General features: G+C 32.8%; 6 protein-coding genes and 1 pseudogene across 7 annotated transcripts; 3 read left to right on the top strand and 4 right to left on the bottom strand.

The window, feature by feature from the left end:
- Positions 1-5: 5 nt before the first annotated feature.
- LOC128393198 (delta-aminolevulinic acid dehydratase-like) lies at positions 6-1,224 on the top strand. The gene has a single exon (XM_053353322.1). The coding sequence runs from the start codon at positions 121-123 to the stop codon at positions 1,120-1,122; it is 1,002 nt and encodes a 333-aa protein (XP_053209297.1). The 5' UTR covers positions 6-120; the 3' UTR covers positions 1,123-1,224.
- Positions 1,225-1,260: 36 nt separating this feature from the next.
- On the bottom strand, positions 1,261-2,740 carry LOC128393203 (60S ribosomal protein L6-like). Of its 2 annotated transcripts, none has more exons than XM_053353329.1 (3): positions 2,609-2,740; positions 1,873-2,275; positions 1,261-1,792 (listed from the first exon to the last, which is right to left on the bottom strand). In XM_053353329.1, exons 2-3 carry the CDS (start codon positions 2,273-2,275, stop codon positions 1,332-1,334), a joined length of 864 nt encoding a protein of 287 aa, XP_053209304.1. In that variant the 5' UTR covers positions 2,609-2,740; the 3' UTR covers positions 1,261-1,331. The 2 variants fall into 2 exon arrangements, with proteins under 2 accessions (XP_053209304.1, XP_053209303.1); XM_053353328.1 differs by lacking the exon at positions 2,609-2,740 and adding an exon at positions 2,466-2,602.
- Positions 2,741-2,782: 42 nt separating this feature from the next.
- On the top strand, positions 2,783-4,169 carry LOC128393197 (uncharacterized). The gene is made up of 3 exons (XM_053353321.1): positions 2,783-3,574; positions 3,640-3,754; positions 3,854-4,169. The coding sequence occupies exons 1-3, from the start codon at positions 2,919-2,921 to the stop codon at positions 4,109-4,111; spliced, it is 1,029 nt and encodes a 342-aa protein (XP_053209296.1). The 5' UTR covers positions 2,783-2,918; the 3' UTR covers positions 4,112-4,169.
- A 525-nt stretch (positions 4,170-4,694) lies between these two features.
- On the top strand, positions 4,695-7,129 carry LOC128393190 (inactive selenide, water dikinase-like protein). The gene is made up of 5 exons (XM_053353315.1): positions 4,695-5,123; positions 5,193-5,446; positions 5,523-5,635; positions 5,721-5,911; positions 6,367-7,129. The coding sequence occupies exons 1-5, from the start codon at positions 4,844-4,846 to the stop codon at positions 6,762-6,764; spliced, it is 1,236 nt and encodes a 411-aa protein (XP_053209290.1). The 5' UTR covers positions 4,695-4,843; the 3' UTR covers positions 6,765-7,129.
- Positions 6,756-10,587, bottom strand: LOC128393177 (5-aminolevulinate synthase, erythroid-specific, mitochondrial-like; annotated as a pseudogene).
- Positions 10,588-11,013: 426 nt separating this feature from the next.
- LOC128393469 (putative protein TPRXL) lies at positions 11,014-12,222 on the bottom strand. Its single transcript, XM_053353653.1, has 2 exons — positions 11,459-12,222; positions 11,014-11,365 (listed from the first exon to the last, which is right to left on the bottom strand). The coding sequence occupies exons 1-2, from the start codon at positions 12,220-12,222 to the stop codon at positions 11,014-11,016; spliced, it is 1,116 nt and encodes a 371-aa protein (XP_053209628.1).
- Positions 12,223-12,689: 467 nt separating this feature from the next.
- Positions 12,690-14,628, bottom strand: LOC128393468 (phospholipase A1 1-like). Its single transcript, XM_053353652.1, is given in 6 exon segments — positions 12,690-13,562; positions 13,639-13,843; positions 13,845-13,891; positions 13,894-14,001; positions 14,004-14,075; positions 14,514-14,628. Coding segments are annotated over 6 exon segments (1,020 nt in total). The 3' UTR covers positions 12,690-13,089.
- Positions 14,629-15,004: the final 376 nt, after the last annotated feature.

The raw sequence follows: 15,004 nt of genomic DNA, 5'->3' as shown, positions 1-15,004 counted from the left end.
AATTGTCATTGATTCTCATTTGATGATGTTGACAATTAATCTCAACATTTAAACAACTTTTTTCCTTTCTGTTAATTGTTTTATTGTTCTTTATGTTTCCCTTAAATTAGTTGATTGAGTATGGATTCCAGTGGAATAACATTGAGAAGCTCTTTGGTTAATCCGTTGATTAGAAAATGGATGTGCCAAGGATCAGTTGATTTTAATCCTTCTAATTTTATTCTTCCTCTTTTCATAATTAACAATGATGATCAAATTGAGGAAATTGCTTCCATGCCAGAGGTTAATCGGTATGGGGTTAATCGAGCAATTGAATATTTAACTGGTCTGGTTGATAAAGGACTTACTTCAATACTGTTGTTTCCTGTTGTCTCTTGTAAATCTGTTGATAATTCAATTGATCCAAATGTTAATCCGGTTCTTCGTTTAATTCCTTTGATTAGGGAAAATTTTCCAAATCTTTATGTTATTGTTGATGTTTGTCTTTGTGGTTTCTCTCTTGATGGACATTGTTATCAAACTAGTGATCAAACTACTGGAATTAAAGATAATCAATTAACTCTAAAGGCTTTAGCTGATTTATCTATCGCCTATGCGAAGGTTGGTTGTCACATGGTCGCTCCAAGTGATATGAATGATAATCGGATTGGAGTAATTAGATCAGCACTTAATTCATCTTCTTTTCCCGATGTGAGTATCATGTCTTATTCTGCTAAATTTGCTTCCAATTTCTATGGGCCATTTAGAGATGCAGCCGGAAGTGCACCTAAACATGGAGATCGTAAACAGTATCAATTAACATGCGGATCTTCTGGATTAGCAATGAGAGCAATTGAGAGAGACATTAACGAGGGAGCAGATATAATTATGGTTAAACCAGGGTTACCTTATTTAGATATTATCTCAGAGGCTAAGAGGCGATTTCCTGATGTTCCAAGGGCAGTTTATCATGTTTCAGGGGAATATTCAATGTTGTATCAGGCTGGAGTTTCGGGTTGTCTTGATTTGGATCGATCGCTTTGGGAAATTCTGATCAGCTTCAAAAGAGCCGGAGCGGAGATGATAATTACTTATTTTACACCCAAAATTCTTGATATGATTAATAATAATATTCCAATGTAATTGTAAGAGAAAAGGACACAATTTGTATACTTAAATCTATTTCATGGGCTAAGAATTTTAAACAAAAAATTAGTAATAAAAATGTAATTATGAGCAATTGAATATCGCGAATTCAATCAACGATTAATCAAGTTAGAATTTAGTTTTTTTTTTAGTTTTTCCTTGGATTTAATTTATTTCCAAAACTTATTTTTTTACTGAGTCAACCATCAAAACTTCATTTTATGAGGATACATGTTATTACGAAGGCAGAAATATGAACCGAGATAGCCAAACATTAGCTTCTTTTCAGGATGTTTACGAATAGCTTCAATTATTTGTTTGTCAACTTCAACTTGATCTTTACGGTGTTGAAGGTTTGGTTTATAATCGGCAGATTTAGTCTCGAAAATGTTACCTGCACCTTTCTTTCCCTTAGCCTTTTGTCGAGCAAATTTACGACTTTTGAAATATTTATCATTAATATGTTCAGGTATTTTGACGCCAGAAACATCCACTCTAGTGCTAGTAACGATGGTAAATCTTTGATGCATTCTCCTTAAAGGACATCCATTGATTTTGTGTGGTCCAGTTATCATTAGCATACCACTAGGAAGAGTTTTCAAAACTACTACTCTTTTACCCTTGTGACGACCAGCTAAAAGGATGACAACACGACCTGGTGAAATACCTGAACAAATGAGACAAGAAAAAAAAAGAAAGATAAGCATCAAGAAAAAACAAGATGAGAAAAAGAAAATATTAACATACCCTTTTTAAAGGTCTTTTTGTGCATTTTGAAAGTGATTTTTCCTGTCTTTCGCTTTCTTGGTTTATCCTCAGTTGGATAGTATCTTTGCTCTTTCTTAACTCTGACCAAACGTTTGCCTCCATTCTTTTCACCTCCAATTTTTTTCACAACAAAATTAGGCTTCTTCTTGACTAAAGTACTTGGAAGAACACCTTTCTTTGCAGCCATTCGCTTGATTTTAGCCCACAATGGTCGAGTAACTTTATGACTTGTCAATTTACGAACTAATTTAAGAGTTTTTCCAGTCATAGGTGGTTTTTTACCAGTGGATTTCTTCTCCTTAGTGGCTTTGACAACTTTTTTAGCAGCAGCAGCAGCAGGAGCAGCCGCCTGTTTGGGAAGCTTCGTTTTAGTTTCAACCATCTACAAGATAACAAAAAGAGAAAATGATTAAACAAATTGACTGAAACAATTAAAACAAAAAGTAAAATTAAATCACAAATAAAAATCAAGTCAACAATTAACAATACACGTTGAAGAAAACCACTATCACGCTCGCAAGAAAAAAGGATACATAGAGAAAAAAGAAAACCGGTCACCACCACAAACTCACTTTTGGTCAATCAATAAATAACCAAATTCCAAATTTACTTGAAAAACAATAAGAACTAATAACAGGACAACACTTTAAACTATTAATTAATTAACAATAAACTTAATTGTTGATTAATTTAGACAATTAAACAATCAACTTACCTTAAATTAAAATTCAACACAAAAACAACTAAAATTTAGACGGAAACAGGAAACGTTGAAATCTTGTCTTCTCTCAGCGAGTAACTGGCGACATCTGGGAGAATAGTTTCGGTTGCCAATGGCAACGGCGAAAAGCACTAATTTTGTTTTCTTTTTTTCCAATGTGATTATTGTTATTAAATTTTCTCTATAATTTATATGGTTAATTATTTTCTCCAATTCTTTCAGTATTTTCATTATTCTTTTTTTTTTGATCATTTGTTTATTGTCTTTTTGTTCTTTCTCTTTTTTTCTAGCTTGTTAATAATCGATGATTACGTTGACTGGTTTTGTTTACCATGAAGAAAGGCCTGTCTTTTTGTGCCCCTTGTACCATCCATGTGTTGATGAATGGGAAGAGAAATCAAATATAAACAAATCGGGTTGGATTTCATTGTTACCCAATTCATCATATATTTCATCAGCAGCCTCTTGTCATTTATCTAATACTTCACCATCATTCTCACCTTTACAATCTTCAAAGGAAAAAAGCATCAACAGCCCAACATCATCACAATCATTATCACCATCATCATCATCGTCATCGTTTTCATCGTCGTCATTGTCATCATCAGGATCGTCTTGTTCATCATCATTTACATCGGTTTCAAAGAAAACACCAACATGTTCACCTTCATCTTCTTCTTTGACAATTTACTCTCATCCCAATGGATCTGGAATTCATTTTAGATTTGAAGTTGATAGATGGTCATTGGTTAAATATAATCTTACCCTTAACCAATTAACCTTTGTTTTCAAAGAGATCTGGCGAAGTAAAAACTTTCGAAAATCAATTGTTCGAAAAGAATTGATACCAAAAGAATGCCGTCGTTCGATACGCACTTTAATCTATAGAGGAGCTAATATAGATTTATTTGTTCGGTTTAAAACCGATGATTGTCAATCAACTTCTATCGATTGGCCTGGGTTAGTAATATTTATCTCTGGAAAATTGATTCTATTTTATTAATGTTAACCTCTCAATCTTTTAGCAATTACTTATTTCTGGCCTTGGTTTCGACTAAATTAAAAATTGAAGAAACATTATCCATCTTATCGACTCTTGGTGGAGCATATTCATCTCTTGGAGAACATTATTTGCATTTTGTAATATCGATTATTTTTTCTTTTCATGTTCAAATTTATTGTTGTAAACTAACTTGACATTTTCTATTCTCCCCTTTTTCTTTTGCTTACAATCATTAGGCTATCAAAGCGGGTGAAACATCAATCAAACAAATTGGATTGGCTTGTATTACCGCTGATCCAACTATTATCGCTCGTTGTTCAATCTACATGGTCTACAGTTTATGTCAACGAGGTCTTCGTAAACGAGCTCGTCATCTCATGGTCACCTTTATCTATCCATATATTACCAAAATGATTATTAAGAAAACCTGTGATAATATTGTTCGCAATATGTACAAAGCGGCTAAATTTAGAGTTGAACATTATTATAATTGAAATTGATTGTATCCAAAAAAATCAACTCGAAAAATTTTTGCTTCTTTATGGTCCAAAAGTAACTGTACAAGTTTCACACTATATTATTGACAAAAATTTCAACATCCAATCAATTCTCATCCAAGCAAATGGTTTTCAAATCAAATCAATCAAATTTGAAAACCAACCTGAACATGATTAATACCATAAGTAGACCATAATCATCTTTCAGTGTCATTTAAAAATTAAAACATCAACAGTAGAGAAAATCAACAAAATCAAAGTAATCGATTAGAAAAAGAAAATTGATCGAAAAAACAATCTCTTCTCACTGTTATCCGAACACCTTATTGTTAATCGAATATTTTCAGGTTTACTTTATATCTAATTAAGTGTAAACAAATGATCTTGTTATTTTATACATTTAACAATTAATAAAAATGAACAAAAAATCACAATTAACAATTTTAACTATGAGGATCATTAAAATTCCACTAGATGGCAGCAGTTTCGATATTCGATGTTTTGGTTCTGTGGGAGGAGTCGAATTTCTCCTCCCCCTTAGTAACTAGAATACAAAATGTTTTCTTTTCGCCCAAAGGCAAATAAATTATCTTTTTTGTTTTTGTTGTTTCTCTTTTATTAATAATTATCTGGATTTATTGATAATCATTAATAAACTTTTATTTTCTCTTTTTCTCATTTTTGCTGTCTCATTGTGAGTACCTTGTAGGTTATATCTTGATTATCCTAATGGTGGACAATGAAACGGTTTCTGGTGCTGCTCTTCAAGCAGTTGAATTGGAAGTTGGTTCTGGTTCACCTCATTTAGCTTTAAATAAGCCATTTGATCCTGAAGAACATAATTTAGATCCATCTTTTCGGTTGACTAAATTAACCGAATTAAAAGGATGCGGATGTAAAGTTCCTCAGGAAACATTGAGGAAACTTCTTGAGGGACTTGTAGATGACCAGCGTAACTCACCATCATCATCTTATTATGCTGGTCAACAGTTGGGCCTTCCAAGAATAGGTAATTAACTTTGATTTAACACTCTCTCTCATTGTTTAGCTCAATTTATATATTTATAATTGATAACAGGTATTGGTATGGATAGCAGTGTAACTCCTATTAGGCATGGAAGCTTATTATTAGTTCAAACAACCGATTTTTTCTATCCCTTGGTTGATGATCCTTATGTCATGGGGAAAATAGCTTGTGCCAATGTTCTAAGTGATCTGTATGCCATGGGAGTCACCGAATGTGATAATATGCTTATGATATTAGGAGTTAGTCAACAGATGAATGACAAAGAACGAGATACTGTTGTACCTATCATGATGAAAGGATTTAGGGTAACATCAATTGGATTACATTTAATGATGAAAAGACAATAATTTTTTTTTCATTTCTATTATTTTCACTTCTCAGGATTGTGCCTACGAAGCTGGTACCAATGTTACTGGAGGACAAACAGTTAAAAATCCTTGGTTAACTATCGGTGGTGTTGCAACAAGTGTCTGTCAACCAAATGAATATCTCATGTAATTGTTGATCATTTTTTATTCTTCCATATTTCAAATGATTATATAATCTCTGTATCAATTTTATATTCTATTTGTTATCCAGTCCAGATAGTGCTGTTATTGGAGACGTTCTGGTTCTCACTAAACCTTTAGGAATTCAAGTTGCTGTCAATGCATATCAATGGTTAGATAATCCTGATCAATGGAACAAAATTAAATTAGTTGTCTCTGATGAAGATGTACGAAAAGCTTATCTCAGAGCAATGGATAGTATGAGTAGATTGAATCGTGTGGGTTAGTATTTATCGAATTACAATCAACAGCCAAGTAATTGGACTAAATTTTATTCAATAACTTTCAAATGGAGAAAACTCTTTTGAACTGTCAGTTAAAGTCAAGGGTGACAATTCTCAAGTACGTGGGCTTATAACTCCGAAAAGGATTGACAATCTAAGATTTTGAAATGATTAAGAATTGAGAAAAATAATCTGATAAACTCAGAATTGATTGAAAAACAAAATGATGTCTTGATGACTGAAAAGTTTTGAGATCTTCATTTAATGTTTACTTGGTACTACTGATACATCAGTGGAGGTTAATTTTGACTAAAAAGTATCGATTGGGCAATTAGCTCATTCTGTACGTATAAACTAATTCTACATGAGTCCCACTATTTGGTTGTTGGTTGTAAATTAACAAACATCATCAAATTGTCCATTATTAACAATCTTTTTCTCAAAACACTTTAGCTGCTCGATTGATGCATAAATATAATGCTCATGGAGCAACTGATGTCACTGGATTCGGAATTCTTGGCCATGCTTCTAATTTAGCTAAAAATCAAAAGAATGAAGTTTCATTTGTTATACACAATTTACCGGTCATATCAAAAATGGCCTCTGTCGATAAAGCTTGTGGTTCAAGGTTTCGATTGATGCAAGGCTATTGTGCCGAAACCTCTGGAGGTCTTTTGATTTGTTTACCAAGGGAACAAGCAACGGCCTTTTGTAAAGATATCGAGAAACAAGAAGGATATCAAGCTTGGATTATTGGAATTGTTGAAAAAGGAAATCGAACGGCTCGAATAATCGATAAACCAAGAGTTATCGAAGTGCCTAGTAAAGAAAAAGATGGCGAATTGTGGTAATTGAGCTATTTATTTGCTTTTTAATCAACTAATGGCTTTACTTTAAATTTTACACGTTAGAAATATCCAAAAATGCCAAATCCATGTATATTATATTTCTTTACTCTATTTTGTCATTGAAAGTTTACTGTTATCAATTGTTTGTTGTCATGATGATGTTCTGATCATTGGTCATATTAATTATTATGATGATGATTATTGTTTCATCTTGAGGATAAAAATACAAAAACAATAACTGATTTTGTGCATCATAATCAATCATAAATTGTATAACATCAATTAAACAACAATTTAGCAACAGTATCAACAAAAAAAAGGGAAAAAGTTTCAATAAAAAATATTGTAATATATTATAGAGAGAGATAGAGAGAGTTGTTATTAGTTATTAAGGAGGAAAGTTAATTATTATTCTGATATTAATAAGAGTGGGAAAAGAAGAAATTTAATTTGTTGTCTTGATTTGATTAATTAACGAGTGAATATTGAGGACAAGCTTGATCCCATTCGCAAGAGTGAACCCCATTAACTGAATTGGCTGTTCGATGGCAGTAGAAACATTTTGATTCAAGAGAAGACGATGTCGACTTTTTTTCGGTCAATTCGAGTCCCGCTTCTTTCCAAACTTTTAGAAGGTGAAAGACGAATTCCTCCATCATGGCCTGAGAGTGGAATGGTGTTGGTGCAATTCTTAATCTCTCCGATCCTTTGGGAACCGTTGGATAGTTGATCGATTGGACATAATGTCCATGTCGGCTCATCAATTGGTCACAAATCCAACTACAAATAACTGGATCTCCAACGGGAATCGGAATGATGTGACTTTTACTAGGCATTTGTGGGATCTGAGCTCTTTCGAGTAAACTTTTCATGTAAGATACATTTTCTTGGTGAACTCGACGTAAATATCGACCTTCTTCACCTCGAAGTATCTAAATTTAACACCAACAATAAAGAGAGAGAAAATTAATAATCAACAAATGACCGATTTTTCCAGCAACAAAAAAAAAGCTATAAAAACTTAGAGCTTCAAGGTAATCAAATTGATTGATCTTCTTTTTTTTTCGTTGTAACGATTTTCAATCATTCATTGTGATCGTAAATTGTCACTTATGATTGACATGGGGCTTAATTAACTCACCCGGACAGAGGTCAAAGCAGCTTTAAGATTAGTCGGAGGAAGCGAAGTCGTAAAGATGAATCCAGCGGCGTAACTTCGGACCATATCGATCAGCTCATTCGAACCCGCGATGTAGCCACCAATGTTGCCGAAGGCTTTACCTGATTTTCGGGAACAGTTCAAAAGTTAGAATTAAAGTTCAAATCAAGATGGACGACGATGATAATTTTTATAATGAAATGATTAACGGTAAAATTGATTAAATTATAAGTATAACAAGAAAGGTTACAAAAGTGGCACTGATATTAGTCCATATAAAGAAAGAGTTGAAAACATCAAAAATATGATTAATAAACATGATGAATAATTGATAATAAGATAATGAAAAGTTAATCAAAAAGTAAATATATATTATCGTTCAGACGGACAATTTAAATGAACATAATTAACTTGGAGAGTTAATTATATTTATATTGTGTCGATTTCGAGTCTCTCACTTTGGCTAATTTTAAATTGTGTGTGTGGGTTTGGATTAAATTGTTTTGCTTTCTTGAAGGAGCATAAAACTCAATCAAGATGACCCAATAAGTGAATATAATCAAATTGAACATTTTTCGTTTGACCTAATTGTTGATTCAATGTACAAAAGATTATAATTATTACCATAAAATTAATAAAACGGACTTTCCTTGTTTCTTTTTTGCTTTTTTTTTCTATCAAAATTTGTTTAACTGCTCTCACTATTTATTATTTCTGATTACGAATGTTATTAAATTGTTATAACTATCATGTGCTGTCTGGCTGATTGCTGATCAAGATTTGACATTGATTGTTTGATCAGCGTAACAACATTCATGTACATAACGATACGAAAGTTAGAGTTAGTTAAGGAGAGAGACTGAAGAAAAAAAGTGCAATTGTGATGTAATTTAACTCGTTTTAATCATTGAATTTGTTAATTGTTTAGTGGATTCTCTGTACTTACCAAGTGTTCCTGATATGATATCAATTTTATCAACAACCGCATCTCTTTCAGCGACACCAGCACCTTCATCTCCATATAATCCAACCGCATGAACTTCATCGACAAATGTAATTGCACCAAATTCATGAGCGATGTCACACATTTCACCAACCGGACTAATATCACCGGTCATCGAATGGACAGTTTCAAAGGCCACAATTTTGGGTAAACTTTTATCTACCGATTGTAAAAGTCTTTTCAAATGATCGACATCATTTGATTTAAAGATGAATTTATTTGCTCCACTATTGCGAATACCTTGGATCATGGATGCATGATTTCCAGCATCAGAGAAAATTTGACAATCTAAATTGAAAGAGGAACATCAATTTTAAGATTAACTTTCCAATAACCAAATTAGAATCCCAAATTAATCACTTACTTGGCAACGATTTACCCAAAGTGAACAGAGTTGAATCGTTGGCGACAAAACAAGAAGTAAACAAAAGCGCTGATTCCTTTTGGTGCAAAGAGGCCATTTCTTTTCCAATTCTTCATGTAAAGGTGTATTACCGGAGATATTTCGAGTTCCCCCTGAGCCTGATCCATATTGTCCAACAGTTTCACTAGAAGATACACAAACATTGATTAGAATGGAACAAAAAAAAACAATTAATTCAATAGAATAAACTTTTTCTTCAACCCAACGAAGAGCAATTGATGTGAGAATAGCTTCAAGTTCACTTGAAAATCTCAACTTGAGATAGAAATTTCTAGATAACTGAAATTCTGTGTTAACATGAGAATAAGATATTAACTCAGTTGATTCCAATTTCTGATCAATACTTTTTTTTGTAGTGTAAACATCTCGTTAATTGATTATCTTGTTATCTTCCCTTTTCTACCCTTAACAAGATACTTACATAACCGCTTGACGAACCATAGGGTGACTCGTCATTCCAAGATAATCATTACTGCACCAAACAGTTATCGGTTTATCATTTGATGATAATTCTTGAGCAAAAGGAGGTTTATCGGCAAATCGAGCCACTTTTTAAAACACGATATGAATGATCCTTTTTCTTCATCAATATCTTGTCCTGGAAAAACTTCTGATAATGGAACAGGTTATTATTATCTATCCGTGGAAGAGAATCAGAGAAAAAGATTGTTATTATTATCTTGATACATGGAGATTATTGTGAGAAGGAAGAGAATTAAAATTGATTGGATTGGGATAATTAGTTGAGGAGATGATATGAAACGACAAGAAAATTAAATGGTTCATTTGGATTGATTGACTGGTCAAACAGCTGATCTCCTTTTTGCTTACCAGTTTTATCAACAGGATGAATTATATCCTGAGTGACCATTGGATTAGCTAATTTGACCATTGGATTAACTTCTTTAAGAAATGGACAAGTTGATGGGTCACCACCTTCGTTGGTCATTCGTTTACCATGTTGAGTATTCTCGGAATCTTGATTAATAAGCAACGAGAGAAAATTAATTGGTAAGGTTAAAGAAAAGGACATGAGGGTAAATAGAAAACATTGAGAATTTTATTTGTTTACCTTTTCCATTGTTAATTAATCCTTCGTTTGTGGTACTAGTTGAATATAATCGCGATATTTTGGACATAATTGGACAATAAGGTGCATAGTTTTCATGAGAAGCGATGAATAAGATGAAAGAAATGAAGAGGACATTTGGTTGAGAAAAGGACATTTCATTGTTTTCATGTTTATTTTCTTGATTAGAGTAATTCTTTAATTACTGGCACAGAAACAAAAGGATGAATTTATATTAATGAAGATGAAGAATTATTGTAAATAGTGAACTTTGATTAATCTAAAGAAAATAAGATTATTTGTTGTGAGAGAAAAACTGGTTCACATTCAAGTGATTGTTGATCTTTTCAGTTACATTAACGAACTGGTGATGAGTATGAAGAAAATAACACGATGAAGGAAAGAAGAGGGAGAGAGAGAAGGAGAAAGAGAGGGAGAAGGAGAAGGAGAGGGATTTCGATGAATGGGATTTAATTGGTGTGTGAGTTGCGAGAGAACTGGTTGTGATGATGACAAAATAATATTGGTCAATTATTTTCTTCAATGAAGTTGTTTACAAAATAATAAATAGAAATGATGAAAATTTCGTCTTTGTACTCAGAGAATAGCGAAAAATAACATTGATTCACCGTCAATCATATTTTCCATTGAATAATTTGTCTCTGGAGGGATAATCACTGGATCTAATTTCTTAATCAGAGCCGGAGGGTCGTTTTCAATCTTGATGGAGATACTCCCTTCCATTAGAATGTATAATGATAAATATTGGCCTGTTTTGTTAACTGGTTTGTCGCATTTTTCGATAAAACGGAAATAACCAACGGTCTGATTTGCTTCATTAGCTGTTATTAGTGTTGCATGTTCAAGGTTCTTGTGGACTTTTAATTTTTTCCAGTTGAGATTTTCTCGATTAAGGAAAATCTTGGACAACTTTTCCTTTGTTGTGTCACTTTTTTCCACAAAAGTTTCCGAAACATCGACTTGGTCTTCGGGATCTTTTTCCTTTGGTTCGTTCATTTTTTTTCTTTTCAATGTTACTCGCTTTTTTCTTTTCATGAAATCTGGAGTGTGAGGAGCTGAAGTGCCGATGATTTTGTAGCATCCGTTTTCCAATGGAACATAAATTGGACGTTCTCCTCTCCATGTTTGAATTCGTTTGTTTTTAAGGAATCTTTTAGGTCTTGATGAAGCACTAATTCTAGTTGGTGTTAAGGTGGTTGGTTGAATGGTTGATGATGTTGATACTCTGGCTGATGAAACACCTGAGAGAGATTTCCTTGGGGTATCAATCTTAGTCGGTGTTAAGGTGGTTTCTAGAACTGTTGATGTTGGGGTGGTTATCTTAGCTGGAGTATTGGCCACTTTTTCAATTAAGGTCGTTAGTCGACTGGTAGATGGTGTTTCTACAACGGTATCAATATTATCATCAGTAACCACTGGATTATCCAATTTGAACGATTTAACAGGCGAATTAATTGGTGAATTAACTGGAGAATTTACAATAGAATTAGCAGGTGAAGCAAATGGAGAATTAAGTGAACCAATTGATGTGTCGGCTATTGAAGAAGATCTCGATAAAGATTTGGTAGTTGTTGGAAATGAAACCAATGGAGTTGTTGTCGATGAGCTTGATGATTTGTTTGCTTTGTTTGATTTGTTGGATCTGTTGGATTTATTAGCTGACCTGGAGGTTGAAGAAATTGCTCTCGAAGTTGGTGGAGGTGTTTTATTGAATAAAATGGAAGATGATGGTTGAATTGAAGCTCGCAATAATTTCGGTGACTCCAAATTAACTGCTTCATTCATTGATGAAAAGAAATGTTTTCTCTCCAACCTCTGTCTCGAAAAGATCATCAGGTGGTAACATCATACTCGAAGCTTCCGACATGCTGATTTCGGAATTTGTCCAAGCATTTGTTGTTGTCGACCTTGTAGACATTTTGATACAATTTCAGACCAACTGAAATCATCTTCATCTTTATCAACATTGTTGTTCACATTAAAATCACAAACAATATGATTAATTGTAGATCTGAGTGACACTTGTTTCATTTTATTGAACATGATTAAAATAAACAAAATTTAAGAAAAAAAAAGCGACTTGACAAAGACAAATTTGAATTTCTAACCAACGGCTGATCGGTAATCGAACAAATAATCGATTTCAGAAGATCGATTTTTACCGCAGTCTTTCTTTTTCTCTTTCTATTTTTCCAAAATCGATTACTTGTTTTATCTCAGAATCAACGAAATAAAAGTGATAACAATTAAGAGGGAAAATTTTAATGAGTAAAAATTAAAACTAATCAACAATGGAAAATCATTACATCAATAACTAGACAATAACAGACTAGTGATTTTGATCAAATTTACTGATTAAACTCTCAAACTAGTTGATAAACTAAAATACAATTACAATACTTTTAACTCGTAATTAAGAAATGAGTTAATTTTTCTGTTGACCGGTTAATTATAAGACACTTCAAATTGAGTCTAGGTCTAATAGTAAATCAATTAATCAAATTGAACAATAGATTGAAAGATTTTCTTAACAATTAGTAAATAATTAGATAAATAGATAAGGGTAAATGTACACAAGATGAAGGTAATTAGCAATTGTTATATAAATTGTTCCGATTGACTATTGATACAAAGTTTATGTTAATATAATTATCAATTGGTTTGAATCAAATTTGACTGGATTTTAATTGCACAATCACGTAGCGGGTTCTCACTTGCTTTGATACAAATCAATCCTTTTGAACCTTCAGCTCGACTATCGATATGAGTAGTTTCCGGTAGGTAAGTTGTTGTACCAAGGTAAGTACAGGGTGAATAGTTGAATCCACATTCGGGAAATAAACTTGTCGCATAAACAATTAAACAATATAAATGTGAACAAGCGGGAGTCCCAAAGCAACCCGGTTGTTCAATATAAGAATAAGGTAAATTGACCAGATATTTAGTATGACCGGTGGCATTGAATGATCCAAACCGTAAGTTCAAAGCTTGAAGTTCAGTTAACAAGGGAATCTCAAAATTAAAGGTACACTGAACCATGTCAACGGCTTTAGCTAATCCTGGATGAATTTGTTTCTCCATAAAGTTTGAGGAAAAGTAATAGGGTGGACCAGAAGGATCTAAGCCTGGAAAGACAGAATTAAATTGTTATAATTGTTGATTGTTTAACTTTTTTTTTCCTATGGAAAATAATTAACTCACCTACTAGATGACCAAGGGTAATATTGTATGTTTCCTTTAACCAGGAAGCAATAAAGTATAACATGTTACCTCCGGCAGAAAACCCAACGACTCTTATATCATCGGGATTGATACATGGAGCTTGTTGGTTAACAATTAATCTTTGAGCAATTAAATTAACTGTAACTCGACCGACAACTTGAACATTTGCCTGCATGACGAAAAAAGTTTGCAGCCGGAAAAGGAAAGCCAAAAGCTACCATTGGATCAGCTGATGATCAAAAGTTATGAGTAAAACAACAACCGGAACAAGATAAAGTTGATCAGTTGATTGTGATAAATATCCATGGATTAGAAAGGCAACTTTAGATCCACAGGCGATGTTAAATGTTGAGTCAATCGATTGGGCGATGAACGTGATAAAAGGTAAAACTGTATTCCAATGGTATCGGGTGGTTCTGGACAAACAGAGTAAAAAATTAAGAATTATTTAGAAATTAATGAGACAGAAAGATAGAAAGAAATTCATATTGATATAAAGTGAGAACAATTAATAAATTATTGAATTTGAATGATTAAGGGAGTTGGGCGATTAACTTAAGTCTGTCGATTCTTTGAGCTTAGTAAACAAATAAAACTTAAAAGGACTAATTCTCAATCTTAATTATCTTATCAAAAATGTTTCTGTTTGAAATGATTAACTTTTAATCAGTTCTAATAGCAAGGAAAATGAAGAATCAACGTAATGAAGCTTAAATTGCAAATGGAAACTGCGATTTACAAACATCTCGTTAATTGATTGTCTTTGTTATCTTCCCTTTTCTACCCTTAACAAGATACTTACATAACCGCTTGACGAACCATAGGGTGACTCGTCATTCCAAGATAATCATTACTGCACCAAACAGTTATCGGTTTATCATTTGATGATAATTCTTGAGCAAAAGGAGGTTTATCGGCAAATCGAGCCACTTTTTTAAACACACGATATGAATGATCCTTTTTCTTCATCAATATCTTGTCCTGGAAAAGATCATGAGAGTAACAAAACAGCGAGAAAATATCCAAAGATTTTCTATATTGCGTTAAATTGCCATTTGATTCTTCATCATATCACCTCGATGAATATGATGAGAGCATTTAATTTTCCAACTTAATGAATTGAGTACAATTGAATTAATTTCCCTCCGATTATTAATCGATTCATTTGGGTCGTCGGGAGAGTTTATCGTTTAATCGATTTTGGAAAAATAGAAAGAGAAATAGAAAGACTAAGATAAAACTCGATCTTCTGAAATCGATTATTAGTTCGATTAACGAGCAGCCGTTGGTTAGAAATTCAAAATTGTCTTTGTCAAGTTGCTTTCTTAAATTTTGTTTATTTTAA

The sequence above is a fragment of the Panonychus citri genome, unplaced genomic scaffold (genome assembly GCF_014898815.1).
Source record: "Panonychus citri isolate SS breed McGregor unplaced genomic scaffold, ASM1489881v1 Contig00138, whole genome shotgun sequence".
NCBI lineage: Eukaryota > Metazoa > Arthropoda > Arachnida > Trombidiformes > Tetranychidae > Panonychus > Panonychus citri.
The sequence above is the reverse complement of the archived record's forward strand: the minus strand, read 5'-3'. Positions and strand labels throughout refer to the sequence as shown.

Coding starts and splice junctions, on each gene's coding strand:
- LOC128393198 (XM_053353322.1), top strand. CDS start 121: ATGGATTCCAGTGGAATAACATTGAGAAGCTCTTTGGTTAATCCGTTG.
- LOC128393203 (XM_053353329.1), bottom strand. CDS start 2,275: ATGGTTGAAACTAAAACGAAGCTTCCCAAACAGGCGGCTGCTCCTGCT. Junction 1,793..1,872: donor CAAAAAGACCTTTAAAAAGG/GTATGTTAATAT, acceptor TCATTTGTTCAG/GTATTTCACCAGGTCGTGTT.
- LOC128393197 (XM_053353321.1), top strand. CDS start 2,919: ATGATTACGTTGACTGGTTTTGTTTACCATGAAGAAAGGCCTGTCTTT. Junction 3,575..3,639: donor ACTTCTATCGATTGGCCTGG/GTTAGTAATATT, acceptor TCAATCTTTTAG/CAATTACTTATTTCTGGCCT. Junction 3,755..3,853: donor GAGAACATTATTTGCATTTT/GTAATATCGATT, acceptor TACAATCATTAG/GCTATCAAAGCGGGTGAAAC.
- LOC128393190 (XM_053353315.1), top strand. CDS start 4,844: ATGGTGGACAATGAAACGGTTTCTGGTGCTGCTCTTCAAGCAGTTGAA. Junction 5,124..5,192: donor GTTGGGCCTTCCAAGAATAG/GTAATTAACTTT, acceptor AATTGATAACAG/GTATTGGTATGGATAGCAGT. Junction 5,636..5,720: donor CAACCAAATGAATATCTCAT/GTAATTGTTGAT, acceptor TTTGTTATCCAG/TCCAGATAGTGCTGTTATTG.
- LOC128393469 (XM_053353653.1), bottom strand. CDS start 12,222: ATGAATGAAGCAGTTAATTTGGAGTCACCGAAATTATTGCGAGCTTCA. Junction 11,366..11,458: donor GATTTCATGAAAAGAAAAAA/GCGAGTAACATT, acceptor TGTGGAAAAAAG/TGACACAACAAAGGAAAAGT.